Raw genomic sequence first — 20,276 nt, 5'->3', positions numbered from 1 at the left:
TGTTCCACTGTAGGAACATAAAAATACCCTCGCAGCCTAAAAAAAAAAAGATATAAACCTTCAGCTGTTCATATGCATCTGTCAGTGTGGACATAAAACAGTAGGTATGGACAATTTACATAGATTTATATGCCACGATGATAGACATTTTCATGTGCCTTAGGTAGATAAGCACAAATCCAGGGCTCGTAGGACAGGGAAATACAGTGAATTACCTCTCTCTCTGGGCTACTTCTCAAGAATATTTCTGGCCTTGGGCAAATGTGAAAAGCCCAGAACTAAGACAAATTGCTCAGCTCCCCATGATTAATAAAGGAATCATTATTTTTAAACACGTGGTTTGGGACCCAATTAATATTAGTCTTTGGCTATCTTTCATACTGAACGAACCTCAGCTTGACTGAGGTTTTACGCCGTGGAACGAAGCGATGAAAAATTCGAGTTGCATTTGAATTTGCACATAACTGCTGGTACATGGGCAAGAGCAGGAATAAGCAGTCAGTTGCCAGTGTGAAAAAGCTAGTCATGAAATCGCTAGTACTTATTTGATTGATAATAAGAGGCCTTTTTGTGCTGTTTATATATATCTAAATATCATACTGTGTTTGCGTAACTGTTTAACCTGCTCCTGGAGGGACCTTTGCGTCATGCACTTGAATGTGTAAAAAAAAAAAAAAAAAAAAAAAAAAAAAAAAGTCCTCGAGAGCCTTTAGAAAAGGTTGCAACCAGAATTAGAAAACATGTGGATGAGGTTCCTAGGGCTGCAATCACAACATGTTGTTACTTGGTTTGTTTCGGGTACGCAGCAGTCATTCAAGAGTAAAAAAGATGACTAAGGACCCAAAGGGAAAAACAAAAAAATCCCACAAACAAATAAAAAAGAGGTATGAAGATAATGGACAGTTAACTGTGGAACATGAAATAAAAAAGTTACTGGGGTCTGCTGCCTTCAGTTATCATTTACCCTGTCCACCCATTGCCCTCTGCCTGAAAAGGGAAAGGAAGAAAAAGAGGAAGAAAAACTGCGACAGGAGGGAATAAGACCATGTAAGGAAAAGAACTGAATTTAACTGGCACATGCTCTAATCCTTAGTTTATTTCTGGTTAAAAATATAGCAATCCAGTGCAGTGTAATAAGAAATCTGCTGAAAAGGTAGCAGAGAAACAGCTAAAACCGAAGCAAAGCAAAGCTTAGTCCACAAGTCAGGGCTGTACCCAACCACTCCGTATGTGAAATGTCGAGAAGGATCCGCCCCCCCCCAGTATGTCTGTATAAGGGTTTCATCCCACCCTCGGGTTGCTGCCACACTCGCACCCCTTCTCCTGTGAACAGAGCTGCAGTGGGTAGAACTGAGGGTGGCATTTGGTCCCTAGATGTACCAAATCCCAAACCAGCTGTTTGAACCGTACTTGGTGATGGTGGATCACCGGCAAAGCCGATCTCCGTGGTGGGGAAGGGAGGAAACAGTACAGTCATTTTTGAAAAGCCGAGGGGACATCAGCCATTTCCAAGTAATTGAGCCAAGACCAGACTCTTGTGATTGGGACCATAACAGCTCAGAACAGGGATACGGCATCTTTAATGAGTATGCATATTATCAGTGGGGACAGGGGAGGGGAGAAAATCAAGGCAGGCATATTACAAAGATGGTATAAACGAACAAATTAAGTGACATAGAAAAAAAAAAGAATACATCCTTAAAGGCTGCCATTGCCAATGATGTTTGGTTTTTTGTTTTTCTTCTTTTTTTTCTTTTTTTTTCTTTTTTTTTCCCTTTTTTTTCTTTTTTTTTTTTTTTTCTTTTTTTTTTTTTTTACAGGGACATGTTGGAAGCTGGAATATACATCCTGCATTACAAAGTGCAAAATACTACATGCTCAGAGCCCAAGCATGATGTCTGAAACAGTCCACAGCAAGATGTAAGAGACAAACCCACCACCCTCTCCCTCCTCTCAGGGACATGCTCCAGTGCTCCTCCCCGGATGCCTTTGAAAAACAATTTCATCTTATTTTGCTTTATTGTTATCTTAAGTGGATCAGAATCGAGCCCTCTCTCCCCAGTCCTTTCCCACCAGTCTGCTCCCCGGCATCTCTTTGCACGCAGGTGTTTGGGATGGGATGCTCAAATAACGCTGCTCCTCACGTGTCGGCGAGCACGGCACGATGACCAGCAGCCGCTCAGTTTGTGTTGCTGAAGGTGCCTGCAAGGTTTTTGGGGAATCTAGACACGTGTTTTTCACCAGGAGAAATTGGCTGGGTATCAGAAGTAGCACTGGGTAGTTTTCCAGCCTTGCCATGGGGGGAGCAGCCTGGGGAGAAGGAGTGAAGGCAGGAGGGTGGTGGGGCTGCTGCTCACACCTTGTGTTCCCTATTCCCCCCCTGCCCCTAGAAATTTAGCAAAATACCAATTGCTGCTTTGTTTTAAAAACAAATAACAAAATGGGGCCCGTTGCCCTCCTCCCATCTTTCACATCTAGACAGGGTTCGTGCCTTCCCCGCGCTCCTCCTCCTTACAGCAGTGTTTCTCCATTTGTGAAGGGAGCAGGAAGAAAAGCCTGATTTTGCTTTTCTCTTGCATTTACTTTACCATGAAAGCTGTTGTGGATTTCCCTGGGAAACTCAGCCTGGAGCATCCCAAGACCCGTACATACTTCAAACAAAATCTCGCCATGGTCCCCTCATCTAGTCTCCATTTTGGGGTTCATTACTGTTGTTATGAATACATTTTTTGGGGGGTGAGGGGAAGGGAAATGAGGTTTTATTTTGTTGGGATTCCTTCTCATCCTTTCCAGTGTTGGGGGGGCAGAGTGTTGATAGCATTTTGCCATGCCACACAGCATAGTGTTATACAAGCAAAGAATTCTGGCTAAAATCCAAAAAACATTACCCAGGAAAAAAGGCAAACTGTGAGTGAGACTCGATCGTTTGTTGTTCTTCTGTGAAAAGACTTGGAAATTGTCATAGGACAGTTCGAGTTATGATTTTTCCCTTTTTGTTGTTGTTGTTTGGGTTTTTTTTTTTTCCCCTCATTCATACATGTAACTGTTATTTTTGCAAACAAGACAGTCTTGAATTAGATGAAAAAGTTAATAAACAAAATGGCGACTCCAATATTTAGTAAGATCACCATGACTACCAGGATGGGAGCTGAGCCCTGGAAGAGAAAGAGAAGGAGAGGAGTTAGAAGGCAGGTTGAAGCTGTGGCTGAGGTTGCTCTGTGTCTGGGGTTGGGAGCTGCCCTGGGTCCAGGATCCTGCAGGGCAGGCAGGTCTGCAGGTGAGCAGACCCCAAACAGCTGTTTTACACCCTCCAGCCAACGATCCCGAAGCGCTTGGTGACCCTGGCTGAAGTTTTGCAGGCTGCTGCCTTAGCGAGGCAGGCGTGGATAAAGATCTCCCCGAGAGGTGAGCGACCAGCAGAAGCAGGGACTAAACCCAGATCTTTTGCTCCTGTCCCTGAGACAGTAAACAGGTCACACCGCTGGCTCATCTAAGCACAGTGTCCTCCTAAGGCAGCCCCCTGACTCTGCAAAGGCTGACAAAATCCCTCTCCCTTTTCACCAACAGAAGTCAATCAGGCTCTGCTGGGAGCCCCTTTGCTCCCCCCTGCCACTGACCCATAGCCCAAGGCATTCTTGGGGCTTGCAGCACCCCTGGTAGCACTGTCCCTCTCACGCCTCAGTGACAGCACAGCTGCTGGACTCCGGCTTTTCTGAGCTGCTTACTTTCCATCCGTTTGCCTCAATAGACGCGTATACCTGCAAGTCTTGGGGCAGACTGTTTACTGTTGTGCATCAGCACAAACAGCATCCAGGTCCCCAGGTGAGCTCCAGACCCAGTGTCTGCCACGCCAACACCTGGATGCACACCCACCAGACCCGTCAATTAAGACAGCGGTTGCTTATGGACTCCTCCAGGTCACACACATAGGAAATCTGGCCATAAAAAAAATAACTAAAATTGGCTGCTTACCCGGGGTGGTCAATGAAAAGGGGAAAAAAAACCCCAAAACTATATTGGATCATACAGTTGTTTGGGGGAATCTTGAAAACACATTTCCCAATAAACATTCCTTGTACAGGTATCCTGATAATGGCAAAAGTCAGGTCAGCACATGGTGGTCTATGTTAAGGCACCATTTTTGGGAGAGCTCTGAGAACCCTTCCTGAGGTTCATGCGGACCAAATTAAGCTCCTGGGGACTATGTGGAAACCATTGCAGCAACCTGCATCGCAGCTGGCCCGTGGCCAGACACCCCCCGCAAGGTTGCAGGGCGCCCCGGGAGCATCAGTGGCTTTCCACGGAGCATAAAGGCAGCCCAGAGAGCTTGTGGGGGACCGGGTGAGGATGTGGCTGTTGGACCCCCACAGCATCCCAGGAATGACAGGAAGAGACCGCTCAGCGTCGGGACTGCAGGCAGCCCTCCCGTGCATCTTTCTGCAGAACACCAGTCAGAAAACCATCCACCCTGTCACCTCGTCCCTGCCATAAAACATTCGCTGTCCTAAAGTGTTAACGTGGCTTGCTTCAGGGTGAGCAAGCGTGTGTGCAGGTAGGTGGTAGCTATTTCTCGGAGTAGCTGGTATCCTTGTCTATTCTTGCTGCAATGGAGCTGTGCCAGCTTTCCTTGCCTGGAATGATATAAATGCTTTTCTCTGTGCTCCTGTCCTCCTAACAAATCTCCAGTGGCTGTGGGGTTGGCATGGGGCAGGGGTGGCTGCCCTTTCTGAGCAAGTCCTTGTACCACTCTGCAGAGCTGCTGGGGAAAAAAAAAAAAAAAAAAAAAAAAAAGGCAAAAAAAAAAATAATATAGCTCCTTGCTGGCCAGAGATCGTTTCTCTTCTAAGCAGGCTGATTCAGTTCGCATTTGGGAGTGGGTGGGAGTGGGGATGCTGGAGCTTGCTGGAAAGGCATATTTGTAGCTTAGCAACAGGGTCAAAGGAAGCCAACCAAATGGAGGGATTGCGGAGAGCCTCTCCTGGCAGCCAGGTATCCACGCCTGACTGCTTCCAGCAAATCTCTCCGCCTGCACCACGCAAAGCCTTTCAAAGGCAGAAACCACCCCCCTGCTGCCGCTCCCCCCTACCCAAGCCTTGCTGCTGCCAAGCGCTGCGATGCCGTGTGTTATTTACATTTGGGGGGTTTAGCTTCATTTCAAAAGATTATTGGGTTTTACGATTTTTGAGCTCGTGTTAATATAATAACAGATTGCAAGTGATTATCACTGTCATTGTTTCTGTTGGCAGGGCACCACAGAGACACAAATGCCTTTGGTTCCCTCCACCTCGCAGCCAGGGAAGGACTTAATTGCTCTCTCTCCACTTGCATTAGCCTTGGTCCACTCACCATTTGATTTCCCCTGCCAAAGAAGCAGCAACCATTTCTGCCCCTGCTCTGCTCGGGCTACCGTCTCGTTTCAATACCACGAAGGAAGCAAAGTCGTATATAACCTGATGTGACTCGGGATAATCTGGAGGCTGCTTCCTCCTCCCTGACGAAGAGCAGGACTGGCTGCCCCTTGGTTCTCTGCTGTTTGAGTTTTACCCGCTCCCCCAAACCGGACACTTGGGGATGGACCCGTTGGACTGACCGAGATCACAACCCTTTGTTGTGTTGCTCTGAACTTGTGTTCAGAGGATGCTGATGGGATGGTGTCCCGGGAGGAAGCGCGCCCTTCGTTTCTATACCAGTACATCAAAGTCACGCCTTCCATCTAGAAAAGCGGGAGGAGGCCACACGCACGTACCCGCTGGCACAGCAGCAACTGGATTCCCGTGCACGAATGTTTTGCTCAGCTCCCTGGCTCAGTCTATTTGCATCTTGCATCCTCTGTTCTGTGCAGAGGCAGGAGAAAACGCTTGCCTTGCCTGCGTATGCCGGGCCTTCTGCATTTGCCAGCAACAGCATCCCAGAAATAGGATGACCAGGGAGGGGAGGGGTCTCTGCACACCGTACGGCTCAAATCTGAAAGTCTGGCAACCTACATATTCTGCTTTCTTTTTGCAGTTCCCTCTTTTCAACACCCTCTTCCTTGTGCCGACCCCGCCAAGGGCTCTCCGTCAGCACTCGCAGGTAGGGCTGCTCTCCCCGGTGAGATGCTGGTGTATCTTGGCAGGGGCTGGAGTCCTGCCTGTGGCAGCTGGTGGATAAGCAGCTTTGCGACTCTGAAGCTTCTGTTTTAGCTCCAATTACGAATCCTGCTGCATTTCTAAATGCTTATGTCTGGCTTATTTCTAACTTGTAAGGTCTTTGTGCCTTAGCCTCCGCTCAGGGGAAACGCTTGCCCTTCTCCCCTTTGATGGCAAGGATGTCCTGGGATATGTGTCATCTGCTTCTAAGAAATGATTCCTGCTCAGTGCCCAAGCAGAAGATGAATCACTTCTGGGTTTGTGCTTCGGAAGAGATGTTTTGCTGAGCCCAGCCTGGCAATAGGTCAGTGAACTCCCTTTTGCTGCAGCTACTGCCAGCGTTATTAGAACTAGCAGCTTTTGCGACTCTTCACGCCACATGCTAGCCCTCTAACACGGGCCACCCACATTTAGGAAGAAGAGACAGGACCCCTGATTTGCAACTTTGCATGTTGCTTTAGTAGTCCGGCGGGGCTTTATGACACCTCTGGCCCCCTTGAGACTTAGGAAAGCCCAAACAACCCCCCCAGGCCAGATGTATCGCAGGCTCTGGGGTGCTGGAAAGACAGGAGTTGACCGATTTTCTGAGCCTTGGGGTTTGTGTGTCAAAGCCAGCAAGCAGCCTGCAAATCTCTTCCTTTTTATCTCTTCTTTTTAAAAGCTACAACACTCTCTTTAGCCCTGAAATAGTAGTGCTCAAGCAGGCCGTCAGGAACTGCAGAGATTTGTTTAAACTACCCTGCCTGCCATTCAGGAGCCGGGGCTCTGCTGTGAAATGCTGTGCTGCCTCCCAGCGCAGTGCCCGCAAGTCCAGAACCTGCTTTACTGGGAAGCAGACGCCAGTTGGCAGCGTCCTCTCACCCAATTTTAGCTGTCTAAACGTTAGACATCTAGTCTGCGCTAACCATCTAGGCTGTCTGTAGACCAAGTGACGTGAGATGAATTCCACCCAGAATGGTTACCAGCCTGGCTCCAGGAAAGGAAAAATTAAATCAAGCTCTGGTGTGCCTAAGCATCATCCGGCATACTGGCTGATGGCAAATCTCATCAGCAAAACAAGGCAGCTCTGGGGCTGCGATTTCTTGTTTTTATTTTTTATAGTAAGGTCCCTGGACTCCTTCATAGGAGGAGGAAAACATCTGCCAAGGACAGGCAACATACGCCAGTATCGGCTGCGTTGAAACGGTCCTACTGTATCGATGGGGATGGTCTCCAAGGACTTTTACAATTTCCTCCGAAGTCTAGAGAGCTGCAACACAGACCCAAACCCACGGAAACACTAAAATGTAAATAAACCCCTGTTATGGCACAGGGGTGGTAACAGTAATTGTAGCTGTAGAAGTTAGGAGTGAAGGTTTCCTCCAGTCTGTGGTTTTGGGCACGCTGCAGCTCTGATGGTAGCTGTGGCTGAGCACCACCATTTCTGTCCCCTCTGTTTTGTTTGGCTTTATCCTTTAACTGTTGTGTAGCAACTCAGGAGTCTTACTGGGAATACAAGGGACAGCTGGTTTACAAATACAATTGTGGCATAATTAATTTAAGCATTAACAATCCATTATTATCTGTTATCGCAGGGTACAAGCTCTGTCTCCCTGCCATGGAAACCATAGTGCAGGTTACCTAGGAATCCCTCTGGGATCTATTAAGTGTAATTACTAAAGGACTTGGATCAGCAAAAAATATATGTGCATTGTTTTCCAGCCTCAGCACTGCGGAAAGTGCTGAAAACTTAGCAGCTCCGTGACATTTGTGCTGAATTGTCACATAATTGCCAGGAACAGGCTGCTGTGAAACGGTTAAGGAGCATTTAGCAAAAGAAACATAAGGGATTCACTTTGCTTTCTCCAGCGTATTACAGCATCTCCCGTGACTCGAGGAAGGCAGCCCAGGAGATGCTGAATGAGCCCGTGCAAGGGGAACAGGCACTTGATACCAGTGTGCAGCTGAGTCGGGTGGTACGGGGAAACCTGCTCCTGCAGAGAAAGGTGGCTAAAGTGAACACAAGGATTTATCCCGAGATGGTGTCTCTTCATGAACTGTTTTGTCACCCCTGGTTCAGCCCTCCCATTACAGGTGCCTGCGCCGCCAGGAGCGAGCCGTGTGTTTGGAGCTGTATGTGTGGTTTTAAGATTTTTGGTTCTTGTGTGGTCAAAAGCTGGCATTTGACCTGACCCCAACTTTTTCCCAAGCTAGTATAAGATGTGGAGCTGGGCTCAAAACCCTAAAATGAATCCGGGATGACAGAGGCATAGTCAGCAGGGTGCTCTCTTCAGGTACATCGAAGGGCCCCCCTGAGATTAAAAGGGTTTTTAAAGGACCCTGTCAAGTTAAACATCACATTTCTCTCTGAACATTATTTACCTTGTGTTGTTACAAGTAATGCCTGCGATGTCTGTACATGAAAGAAATTAGAGGAAGAACAGTTTCCGATTATGATTTGTCTTAAAAAGAGACACCCTGGCACCCTTCTTTGCGCATGTGACAGCCCTGCCCACGCAGGCTGCAGTGGTGGCGATGCTCAGACCTGGCTCATCTCTGGAGGTGTGATGGCACGTGGGTGTCTGCAGGACTGATCTTCCTCCTTGCTCCCGTGTAATTACAGCTTACACTTGTAGGGAGGTGTGGATGTGCCACGGCCATTTGGGATTGGGGTTTGAACCTGTTTGAGACGAGAGAAATAAGGAAAACCCAGACGCGCCTGTGTTAGGAGACCTGCTGAAGGCTCCCAATGGGAAAAAAAATAAACGGAAAAACCTGAAGCAGGAAGACTGAGAGGACCACAGGGATAAGCCACAGGGTTTAGTCCCAAGGAGGCGAACCACAGAAAGGTCCCCTGGCCCCTTTCCCAGCAGACTGGTCCAGAGGTAGACAGACGGGAGCGACTCCACGCACGGCATCATGCCTGGTCTGAGATGCAGGGAAGATGCACAATTCCAACAGCGGGTGCCCGTTCGGGGCAGGGGCAAGAGCCAGCAGTTATTTTTCTCTCATTTTACACTCTTCAGGGCTCGAGATGCTTAACTTTTCTGAAGGAAAACACTCCACCTCAAGGTCAATCCCTTCAAGAATAACCCCACAGCTGCTGGAGAAGGGAGCATCCATCGCCCACATCGGCAGGATGGTGCCGTTCCTGGGGCGTGTGGCTGTGCTGCAGCCCCCTCCCTTGCTTCGCAGAAGCCTGGGCTGAGCCCCTGCCCGGGCACCCTCCCTCGCAGGGCTCCGGCTGCCTGGCACTCCGGCACAGCCCGGCACTGCCTGCAGATTGGCTGCCTCCTCCTCACTTTCCCCAGCGACAGCGAAACCTGCTCAGAATATCTTGATGGCAAATACGCCCCTCGCGCAGCGAGAGAGCGAGGAAGATGCTGCGGCGGCTGGAATCCCTGCCTGGCTCCCCGGCGGGTACCGGCAGGCAGTAATGGGGTCCCTCTGCCATCCCGAACCCGGCAGTTAGGGATCCCAACCATCTCCATTTGCTGCAGCTGGTCCCCCCGGTTGGTTTGCTGTTAAGAGGCAGTACCGTTAGAAAACAGCTGAGACCACTGAGATTTTATGCGACAGCATGTGACAATGGAAGGAAATGTCAGGGGTGGCTGGGCTGGGGCTTTTTTGGCTGCTGCCCTGCTGTCAGGCTATCTCAATGAGAAGAGACAGGGGGATTTTAAAGGGCTAAGTCTTAAGCCTACTCACATCTCCAGGGTGCCTTTAGTGAGACCACGACGTGTCCCTAGAAGTCTTCATCTGAATGTCTGTGATCGCTCCTGCTAAATGAGGACAGGCAGATGAATCAGGCTCTGTTCATGCCTGAGCACTGGCCCTTCTCACAGGCACGCTGAGGACCTCTGTGCCTAAGACACTTCTTTTCCTTTTTAGAAGCTGCAGATGTTCAGCACCTGCAGAAAAGGAGATGTATTCCTTTTTTTCCCCCCAACCCTAAAAATGTGGTGTTTTCTGCTGATGGATAAAAGGCTTGCCGGCACTTTAGAAAGCCTCTTTCCTTTCCAGCATCTCAACAATTCCTTTTTTCCTTTCCTATTTTAGATCTTCTCAAAGGCTCAGGCACCTTGAGCTTTGTGCTTCATGGGCCTTTAAGGCCAGAAAGGATGGTGACGTCCATGTAAGTCCCTTAATCCGACAACACTGACACCGGTCCTGGCACGTTGGTTTCCGCCTTCATCCGCTCCGAACGATGACAACTGATGTGAGTTTGTTCTGTGCACGCCGGGGTCAGCGCACACAGGGACACAGAACGATCAGGTGGCTTTAAATGCAATTTTCAAGGGTTTGTATGACTGCACCGCTGGCTTGATGACCCCAAAACCCCAAAGTCCCCTGATAGTGAACACAAAGCAGTGCTGAATTTCATCAATGTTATTGAGTGGTGGCCTCAAGAAATGACCTTTATATAGAAGCAATTTTCAATTACCGATGTGCAGCCCCAACGAAGGGGGGTTCTGGGAGCTTCTTTTTAAGGGACTGGTGAAAAATGACTGGGAACGAAGTTCCTGTAGCTCATATAGCAACCTATGTGTCTGACTCCTTTACAGAGGTCTGCATTCCCACCTGGGGACGCATTGAAAAGGTTGGATGCCAAGGCACCCCACAGCCCCGAGCTGGTCCAGCCTTGTTTCTAAGATAGAGATCAAAATCAGCGATAGTTTTAAGACTGCATTTTTGCAAGACCTGCACCCCCACCCCATTCCTGCGAGCACTGCCAGAGGTGTGCTTGCTCTCGAAGCTGATGCTGGCACTCCGACACAGAGCCAACCCACCGGGCTCATCGATGCCATGTGTAGAGCTGGGTTATGGCAGATTATTTTTAAAACAAGATAACCTGTGTGGGTGACCTCAGTTCTGCGCAGGGATACTCCAGGTAGGGCAAAAATAGCCCTACTCAGCTAAAAGCATCCTTCCCGTTCATTGGCAGGCACCTTTCTGAAAGAGCCCAGCTGTCTGGGAGATGAGAAATGCCCTTTTCAGTGAGCAGCTTCACAGATGGCAGTGCTGTGGATCACAGGGAAGCAGGCTGTCATGCAAGCTGAAACGGCGTGGGCTCACACGCGTGCACGTACACGCGTGCGCACAGCCGGCCTCTCCCGGGAGCTGTGGTTTGCCTGTACGCTGGAGGCGAGCTGCTGGGAGTCCGAAGGGGAGGGGTATTTCAGGCTGGCATGAGAAATGGGGCTTTGGGGAAGTTGGGGAGCTTTAATTCTGTGTGAAAAGACCTGGAGCATGAGCAGGTTGCAGTGATTTTTGTTGCGGGACTGAGCGTGCAAGTGCCCCACATCACTGAGCGTGCACAGAGAGAGGTGGGTGTGGGGACTGGGGAGCAGATCCCCCTTACCCTTCCCCTCCTCTTCCTCGGGGACCCCTCTGCGCTCACCGAAGTCTGAAATGCTTTGAGATACTTGATGGCAGATGCAGGCACAGTCCTGGCGTTAGGCAGGAGGTTGGAACACAAATCACCAAACCTCCCATTCCTCTCCTACACCTGCTTCCCCTGCTCCTGTCCGACCACCCCTCTCCCTGCCAGGCCACTGGAACAAAACCCTGCCAGCACAGTGCAATTCTTGCTAGAACAAATTGTTGCTGGCATTGTAGGTTATTTAAATCCACATATTATCTCTTCCTCTGTATTGCATTAGCTTCCTCCCAAACCTTCACCATCTGTTCCACCCTCGGTTATGAATGTGAGAAAACTGAACATGCTGCTTCACAGCTACAGCACTTAAAAAGTATGATGTGCATCCTAATGGCTTTTCTGTGTGCCTTTACATGCAGGCTGTGCCCCTTTGTTAGTGCCCGGGATTCACTCCTATAGCCATTGCCGTTATGTTGCATTAGCTGCTATTTACCTCCAGCGCTGCGGCTCAAGCCCTCCTCCCCGGGCATGATGGCTCTGGCATGTGGGCTGGGGTCTGCCTGTGAGGCGGGAGCCTTTGCAGCACGTCTGACTTGGGCTGGCTGGGCACAGACACCAGGACTGCTTCTGCCAGCCATCCCCCTGAGGAACGCGTGGCTCGCAGCGAGAAGAAACGCTGGTTTTGTTCCCCCGTGGGGACCCGCGCCTCTCCCAGCTCCCTGCCGCTGTGGGAGGTCACATTATCAACGGTGCTGGACAATCTGCCAGTACCAGGACTTCAGCAGGGTTGATGTCCATGCAATTACTGCTGCTGCCTTCCCCTCTGAAAGCTTGTCAGGCTCCTAGTGCTGCCTGCCATTGCTGTAGCGCTTCACAGGCGCCTACGCTAGCAGGTGAGGACAGCCCGGTCCGGCCTGGGCACCCGCCGCCTGCTCAGTGCTGTGTGCTCAGGGCTGCCTTCGCTTGGTGCTCTTTTTTCATCCGGACTGGTAAGATGTGTCCTACAGTGCCGTCCACCAGCAAACACCCTGCGTTCAGCTCTTCTTAAATGCTGTGTGGGTGCTTTCAAGCCTGTGCCGAAGCTCGCAAGATGAATAGGAAGCCAGAAAGCTACAGGGCTGGGGGTGGGGGTGGGGTGGGGTGAGTTATCCGCAGCCACAGCAGGGAAACTGTGGCAGATCTGTAGTTTAGTCCTTCCTGCATCCCGGCTGCCCTCGGGCTGCAGATGTCACCACTCCCTCCTCTCTCCCACCCCTTCGCTCCCATCCCTTGGCTGCAGGTGCCGACACCTTTGCTCTGCCTGCAGAGCCGTTGGCAGGCGGCTGGAGAAGCGGGGATGCTGTAGGTATGGCAACAGTAATCACCCATTTTAAACCATGATGCCCAAACTTTCGGCGTGACTGACAAATGTAATTTCAGTTTCATGATCCCTGTCTCCCAAACAACCAGGCATCATCTTCTGCTACCCTGACAGGGGGATTTAGCTCCTTCCTTCTGCCAGAGCCTGAAATGCCACCAACTGAGCGTTACAGATTTTCCTTTCTCCTGTGGAGGTCTGGCCTGGGCTGTGGCACACCCAGCAGCATGGGACCCCTCCAGCCCTGCTCTGTGTTTGGCACTGACCCGACAAGAGGCAGTTTGGAGCGGTGTTGGTTTCCCCACTGCTCCCATCAGATACCCGTCGCCCCTCCCAGCAATGCCAAACCAACGGGGAGAACAGGTGGGGGAGCTGCTCTCAACGGTAAGTCTGGAAATCATCAAAAAACAGGGCTGGAAAGGGCCTGAAAAATCACACAGCTCAGCCTTCTCCCAAGGCTGGCTCAGCCCTGTCCATGTCACATCTGAGCTGCAGATGTCCAGCCGGGTCTTACACCACCTCCTCCTGCCCAGCCACCACGGCCTCCCCAGGCAAGTTACTGCAGCCCCCAACTCACAAGTAACGGCTACTGGCTAACCACTGCCTCTAATGCTTGAATTTAAGCCCATTAATTCTGTTCACTGAGAACAGATTATTCCCTTCTACTTTGCAGCGGCTCTTTTACGTGTTTGAAGATCGCTCCATCTCCTCTTCCCTAACCTGGACACCACCAGCTCTTCCCAGGAGCCAGTTGTTAATGCCCAACGTGTCTTTGCCTCTCCTGAAACCAGGAGCCCAGGACTGGATGTCTCACAAGGGGTTATCCTCCAGGTCCCGTAAGTTATGCTCCAGCTTAGAAAGTGTGCTCGTGCTCTTCAGAGTGAGCGTATAGACTGACGTTTGGCTGTAACCTGCTACACCACCCGGACCCGCAGAGCTCTAGTAGCCCACTACCCTTGCTTTCCCTGCCTAGGCACCTTTCCCAAATTGCATCCTCTTGACTGTGGTTTGCCAAGACCCTTTTGCACTGCATCCCCCCACTGAGCGGCTTGTACCCCCTCCTGGCTCAGCAGCACCCACGCACCAGAACACCTGAGCTGTACACACCATGCGGGTCAGCACCGGCAGCCCCGAGCAGTGGCCAGCGCAGGGATGCAACCTCTTTGCAATGTCCCCTGCACCGTGACCATGGAGTCCCTCATCCACCTGGGTCAGGCCTCCAGTGCGACATGGAGACAAGGCCACCGCTCCGGCAGGCAGTGCCATCGCACAGCGGCAGTGACGGGGAGTGGCGGCGGGCTGACGTGATGCTCAGCCACCGGCATTTAAGAACTGATGTGATGTCGCAACAGGGTCACGCTGCGCTCCTGGGCCGGCATGAAGTTCTGTCACCTAACCGAACTTCAGGGAAGCATCACCAACACCTCCCCTGCTCCTGCAGCTTTTCCACCAGGTGAGTGCTCAAAATCCCAGCGATAACGTATTTTTATCACTGGCCCCAGGGCTGGATTGTAAAACAAACTCAAACTTGCGGCTCGCATCCTCCAGTGCGAAACCTGCTGCTCCCACCAAGGCCGTGGAGAAACCCCCCCAGCGACTTCCCACACACGCTATCACGCAGCGTGGGAGAAAGGAGGAGGCGGGATTCAAGGCACAAAGCCACAATAATTCGGGGGTCAGCCCGGCAGAGGGACCTCCCCCCGCTCCGCTGCAGTACCACAACAGCTCTGCACCGGGTTTCTCGGCCAGATTTCAAGACGCAATTTCGCCTACTTACCGTACTGGATTTGAGCGCATCCCCATTGTCCTCTTCAGATTCTAGTGCAACAGGTAAAGATTTCTGTGGCGGGGAGAAGGTTAAGTCCCACCTTAGTAGCCGAGGTTCAGCTTTGTCCCCGAATCTCAGGTTTTCCAGTTTCTGCACCGTGGGCTCGGCAGAGGGAGCTGGCCTGAAATTCTCTTTGTTCTGGGACTTAGACCTCAGTCTCTGAACCCCGAAGCCCCGGTCTTCCCCACGGTGGTCATCAGCCATGCTCCTGCAGGGTCCCCCTTTGCTATAGTGTCTTTTTTGGGTGTGAATCTCTTGCATATAAGAATCCATCCTCATGAGGGGCTTCATCTCCATCTCGTAATTGCTCATCTTCTCCTCGTCTAGCTCAAGCAGCTTGGAGCTCCCTGAGCTGTGGTTGTGGGACCTGTGGTGGGAAGTCCATGAAACCGTGGCTGGGGAATCTGTCCACCTCTCTCTTTGCTTGTGGTTGGAGGCCGAATGTTTGTGTCCTCCACTCCGACCTCTGTAGTCTTCAGGGATGGAGGCGGACCCCAGCTGACCGCTGCGCAGCGTCCCGCTTCTCACACCGCGAGTCCCGCTGACCTTCTCTTCGCTCCAGCTGTTGGGTCGCAAGTAATCCCCACCGCGTCCCTCCAGCAACATCTGGATCTCCCCACCCCTCTCTTCGTCCACCGAGACCTGCCTGGAGAAGTGCGTGCTCTTGTTCCTGCAGGAAGGCCCCAGGGGCGGCGTGGAGGAGGGACTGGCGGGGAAGCTCTGCAGCGGGCTGTCGTCGGGAGTCAGGTCGGACGGGGTGGTCCCTTTGCGGTACAGCTCGGGGCTCTCTTGTTGGAGGGGCGTCCCGGTGGAGAGGACCTCAATGTCATCGCTCGAGTTCTGGCGCTTCGGTCTCTGGCATTCGAGCCCTTTTTGTGTAGTCGTTAGAAGAGAGAGGGAGAGAGAAATGCAACAGGATTATTTCTATTCTGTGGGCACCCACCTGGTTTTTCATGTCAAAGAACAGGGCTGAGGGTGCCAGACAGCAGGGGAACCGCGGGGCAAGGTCAGGACGGCGGCAGCTTAGCACAATAAACAGAGCCGCGCGGTGTGAGCGGCTGCAGCCCGGCACGGGAGACGGTTTGGCATCAGCTACGGCATTGTCAGGACAGAGGCATCCCCCATGAAGGTTGTGTTCCTCCACTGCTGTTAACTCAAGGGCCACCACCCTTTTAGAGACAACCGGGCATCACTGTGGCTCTCCTTTCCAGCTGAGCCAAACAGGCTCCACAGTGGGTGTCCTCGTCAGGCACCCTGCCTGGGGCTCAGGGAACCGCCTGTGTGTGCTACCAGCAAAATGACTTGCAACAGTTTTGCAGCCCCAGCGATGTGGGGAAGCCACTTGGGATGCAGAGCTGCTGGGAGCCCTGTGCAGGCAGAGGAGTGGGCTCAAAAGCAGCCCGCATGGCTCCACGGCACCATGCCTGCGCTGAGCACGCTGCCACTCCCTGTGTTAAGGGGGTTATGTCCCTGTCCGTTGACTTTGTTTGGGGGGGATCCATCTGACCCCCCTTTCCCACCAGTTCCCAGTCTGCCAGCATGACAGGGGCAACCTGCGGTGCAGCTGGTGGCAGCCCATGGCTCATGCCGTGCCCTGCGCTTGTGTGCCGGGCGCCGGGATCAGCCCGTGCCTGGCTCGCTGCCCAAGTCCCCCCACCTCGCCCGGGACGGGCCGCGCATTGGCTGTGCAGTACGGACAGGGAATCCCATCCCAGAGTTTTCACAGGGAGATGGTCCCATCTGGACAGATGTGCAAGCCTCCCACTAAGGAAGCCCCCCCCCACACCATGTATCCCCCAGCTTTCCTGCCCCATACAGACACGGAGGGCGGGACGTTTGGGGAGCACGTGGGCAGCCGTGCCCCACATGTTCAGGCAGGAGCACACGTGTTCAGAGCTACGTGAGTGCAATAGACACCATCACCCTTATTTCGCTGTGCATTTCACTCCCCTTGAGCCCAGAGCACACCCCAGACAGTGTCTCCCTAGGGACAGGGACTTCAGGAGCGGCTGAGTGTCTTCTGCTGGAGGTGACCGGCTGGTGAGAAACATGTCGCTTCTCCAGACAATTAGAAAAAACCCTGCAACTTATTAATCATTGATGAAACACCAGATTATTTCAAGGGGGTGCAAGCTAATAGTGGTTAATTCTCATTTTACCCTCTCAAGGCGTAGCTGTTCTCAGCTAAAGCCATGCTAAATTACGTGAATAATTTGATAAATATATTAACTGCCTAATGCCCCTGAAATGCATCTAATTGCAATTTCTATGGCTAGACAAGAAATGAGTCTCAAAAAGGAAGAACTCAATTTCTTACCATCATTTAAAAAGAAATGCTCTGAAGCGCCTGCTCTAATCTCTCCACTTCTGCCGAGTAATTTTCTCTATCGCATCTTCTTGGGGAGCTGCTGCGGCTGGGACGTGCCTTCGCGCGCAGCCATCCCTGCGTCCCACCGCATCCACGGTCTGGATACACGCAGGGGATGCCAGGAGCATGGGGACAGATGTCCCCATTGGAGCACTTGCAGGGGAGGGAAATAGTAACAAGGCTGCTTGGAAATTTCCTACTGAAGCAATTTCTTGACGGGAAATGATCTGCTAGCGACTGTCATTTTTTTTGGGTATTACTTGCCATGGAAAATCGCGTTTGTGTTTTGGGACAATACTCAGATAGTTCAGCCTTAGTTCGTTCCCTGTGTCCCTGTTTGTCTGTGGGAGACTGAACCTCCTGGGATTTATCTGGAGCCCCTGAGCAATCCTTGTACTGGTGGGAAACTGCTGTGAAGGTGGAGTTCACCCCCTCTCTTTTCACGCAGAATAACTGTCTCTGGAGAAAGGTACAGACTGATTCTGTGGCTGTTGTTCGGATGTTCCCATTCCAGCCACCTCCAGCATCACGGATGGGAAACTGAGGCAGGGAGGGAATAAATGACTTCACACGAGAAGGCTGGGAAGCCAGCTACTGAAATGGGCTCACCCGAGACTGGGGGTGTCCCTGTTGGTCTCAGGCTTTGACCAAATCTTCCCTGGTTCAGGTCTGCGGGCCTCTTGCTGGACTTGCAGGGATTCGAAAGCTTCCCACGAGCTCCGATGACCCCAAAGCCGATCTCCAAGGGCACAACCAGCCACAGCCTCACTACACCCACTGCTCCCGCACAGCACCGCCAACCCCCATCTCCCCCGGTCCCCCGAGCCCCACGATGGAGACAGGAAAGCCCAGTGATGCTCCAGCATCTTCACCCTGCAGACCCACACCAGGGACCACGTTATTAAGCACCCTCTCGTCCTAAACCTTCCTCACCCAGCCCTGCAGTGAGCTGATCTAATCCTGCCTCCCCATGGGTTAATTCCTTGAGTTTTGTAGCCCCTGCCTGGGGCTCCCGATGAGCAGGTGCCCACGGCGCTGGGACACGCCACCCCTCCAGCCCCGGAGCCCCGCAGCGACGCAGGTGTTTCCGTGCGGAGGAACTCAACAGATGCACAGTGCCGGCTTTCAACACCCAAGGATGTGCAACAATTATTTGGAGCTAAAATTAGTCGAGGAGCACGTGATGTTCCTGGAAGAACGGTTGTGAAAGCGCAAAGGAGGATGCTGAGCACCAAATCTGGATTTCCAGCAGGATTGAGGCAACCCTGCCCAGCCAGCTGCGGCATATTCAAAGCCGAGCACGTGCCCCCAGCTGCTGCCGTGCCCCCAAGGACCCACGTACGGGATCTGGTGCGGTGTTGAGCTCCTGCCTCTGCCACTGACGTGCTGCCATCACCCCGGGGGAGTCAATTCACCAGCACCATCCAGCCCGTGGGCTGAACCGGGGAGGCACAACCTCATGATGGGAACGTGGCAGATCCCCATGGCAGGCAGAGATGGAAAAGCACAGAGGAGAGGGTGATGCAGGGTACTGAGCCGGGATATTTTTATTTTTTCCAGGTGAAGGCCTCAGGGCACTGCTGTGGCACGTATGGGGGTGCTGGAGCCAGAGCCGGTGCCTGCAGGGCTGGAGTCTGTGTCCCTTCACGCAGGGGTGGCACTATGGATGAGGGGCCAGGATGCCTGCAGGGCTGACACTGAGGGGGCCATGAAACCCCCCGTGATGCTGTGAAGGTGAGCGGCACCGAGCACCCACAGTGCTGTGCAAGGGGGGCACATCCAGCACCCATAACACTCTGCAAGGTGGGCACACTCAGCACCCATGACACTCTGCAAGGGGGGCACATCCAGCACCCACAACACTCTGCAAGGTGGGCACACTCAGCACCCACGATGCTGTGCAAGGGGGGCACATCCAGCACCCACGATGCTGTGCAAGGGGGGCACATCCAGCACCCATGACACTCTGCAAGGTGGGCACACTCAGCACCCATGACACTCTGCAAGGGGGGCACATCCAGCACCCACAACACTCTGCAAGGTGGGCACACTCAGCACCCATGACACTCTGCAAGGGGGGCACATCCAGCACCCACGATGCTGTGCAAGGGGGGCACATCCAGCACCCATGACACTCTGCAAGGTGGGCACACTCAGCACCCATGACACTCTGCAAGGGGGGCACATCCAGCACCCACAACACTCTGCAAGGTGGGCACACTCAGCACCCACAGCATTGTGCAAGGGGGCCACATCCAGCACCCACAGTGCTGTGCAGGGGGTCACATCCAGCACCCAAGATGCTAAGCAAGGGGGGGTGGCACGCAGCACCCACAGCGCCGTGCAGAGCGGCAGCAGCTCCCCCCATCACTGCCGCAGCCCCCCCCAGGCCGTTCGCAGCCTGAGGTCACAGGGTCTGTGGGGTGGCACGGCCGCTCGCAGCTGTTATCTGCCTGACTTGGTCCAAGGCGCTCCCAGGTTTCCTGACACGTCCTGGATGGTGTGTTTGTTTTTTAATGCGCTCTAAGTGGAAAAACCATTCCCCCTGCTTCACTCGCACACAGCCCACGAAGACACGAGCACCAGAAACACGAGCCCCAACACAAGCCAAGCACTATGTCCCTGTCTAGAAACTAGTAAAAAATGTATTACCTAAAAATATCTTCTCAAGAGGTGATTTAAAACAGCAAAGTCTCTTGGCAAGAGGAAATGGAGACGAGGAATATCTCAGGGCTGAAGAAGCCCCTGGGACTGCGCAGGCCTGTGAAAAAGCTCCGACATACAAACCAGACCTCTGCAGGAGGAGAAATGCTGAGGGGTGTTTGAGCAGGGATGTGCCTTTTCCCGCAGGCAGAGAGCTGCACAGGGCTTGGCTACGAGGGGCTCTGCATGCTGTGCCGGGGGGATGCCCGACTCCCCCCCAACACCCATCCCCACCTGACCCTGTGCTGGACGGGGTTGCTACGTGCATCACCCCAGCTCAGGCGGGCTCATGGCTGCAGCCAGACCTCAAGCCCCGTCTGGCTCATCACTGCTGAGCTGTGGGATGCCCCCGGCCGCCCCCGCAGCCTCCGCGCCGCGGTTAAGTGAGGACTCGTGCATGGGCTGGCTGGTCCAAAAGATGCAACGATCCCTTTTCCCCGACCTTGGGGAATGGCACCACCGACATGAGTCACTGGCACCAGCCCTTGGAGCAATTAAGCCGAATGAGTAATCTTCAGTTAGAGAGCTGGAAG

At 52.6% G+C, this 20,276-nt stretch overlaps 1 protein-coding gene across 1 annotated transcript in view; it reads right to left on the bottom strand.

The window, feature by feature from the left end:
* Positions 1 to 2,982: 2,982 nt before the first annotated feature.
* The window catches only part of JPH3 (junctophilin 3), a 56,867-nt gene continuing 39,573 nt past the window's right edge, over positions 2,983 to 20,276 (bottom strand). Inside the window, exons 4-5 of the mRNA XM_005432288.4 lie at positions 14,622 to 15,541; positions 2,983 to 3,155 (exon numbers count right to left, since the gene is read on the bottom strand). Of these exons, the coding sequence (XP_005432345.1) occupies positions 3,075 to 3,155; positions 14,622 to 15,541 (1,001 nt within the window). The 3' untranslated portion in view covers positions 2,983 to 3,074. The remainder of the gene's footprint in view (positions 3,156 to 14,621; positions 15,542 to 20,276) is intronic.

The sequence above is a fragment of the Falco cherrug genome, chromosome 14 (assembly GCF_023634085.1).
Source record: "Falco cherrug isolate bFalChe1 chromosome 14, bFalChe1.pri, whole genome shotgun sequence".
NCBI classification, from domain to species: Eukaryota; Metazoa; Chordata; class Aves; order Falconiformes; family Falconidae; genus Falco; species Falco cherrug.
Note: the sequence above shows the minus strand (reverse complement) of the source record. Positions and strands in the feature narration are given on the sequence as shown.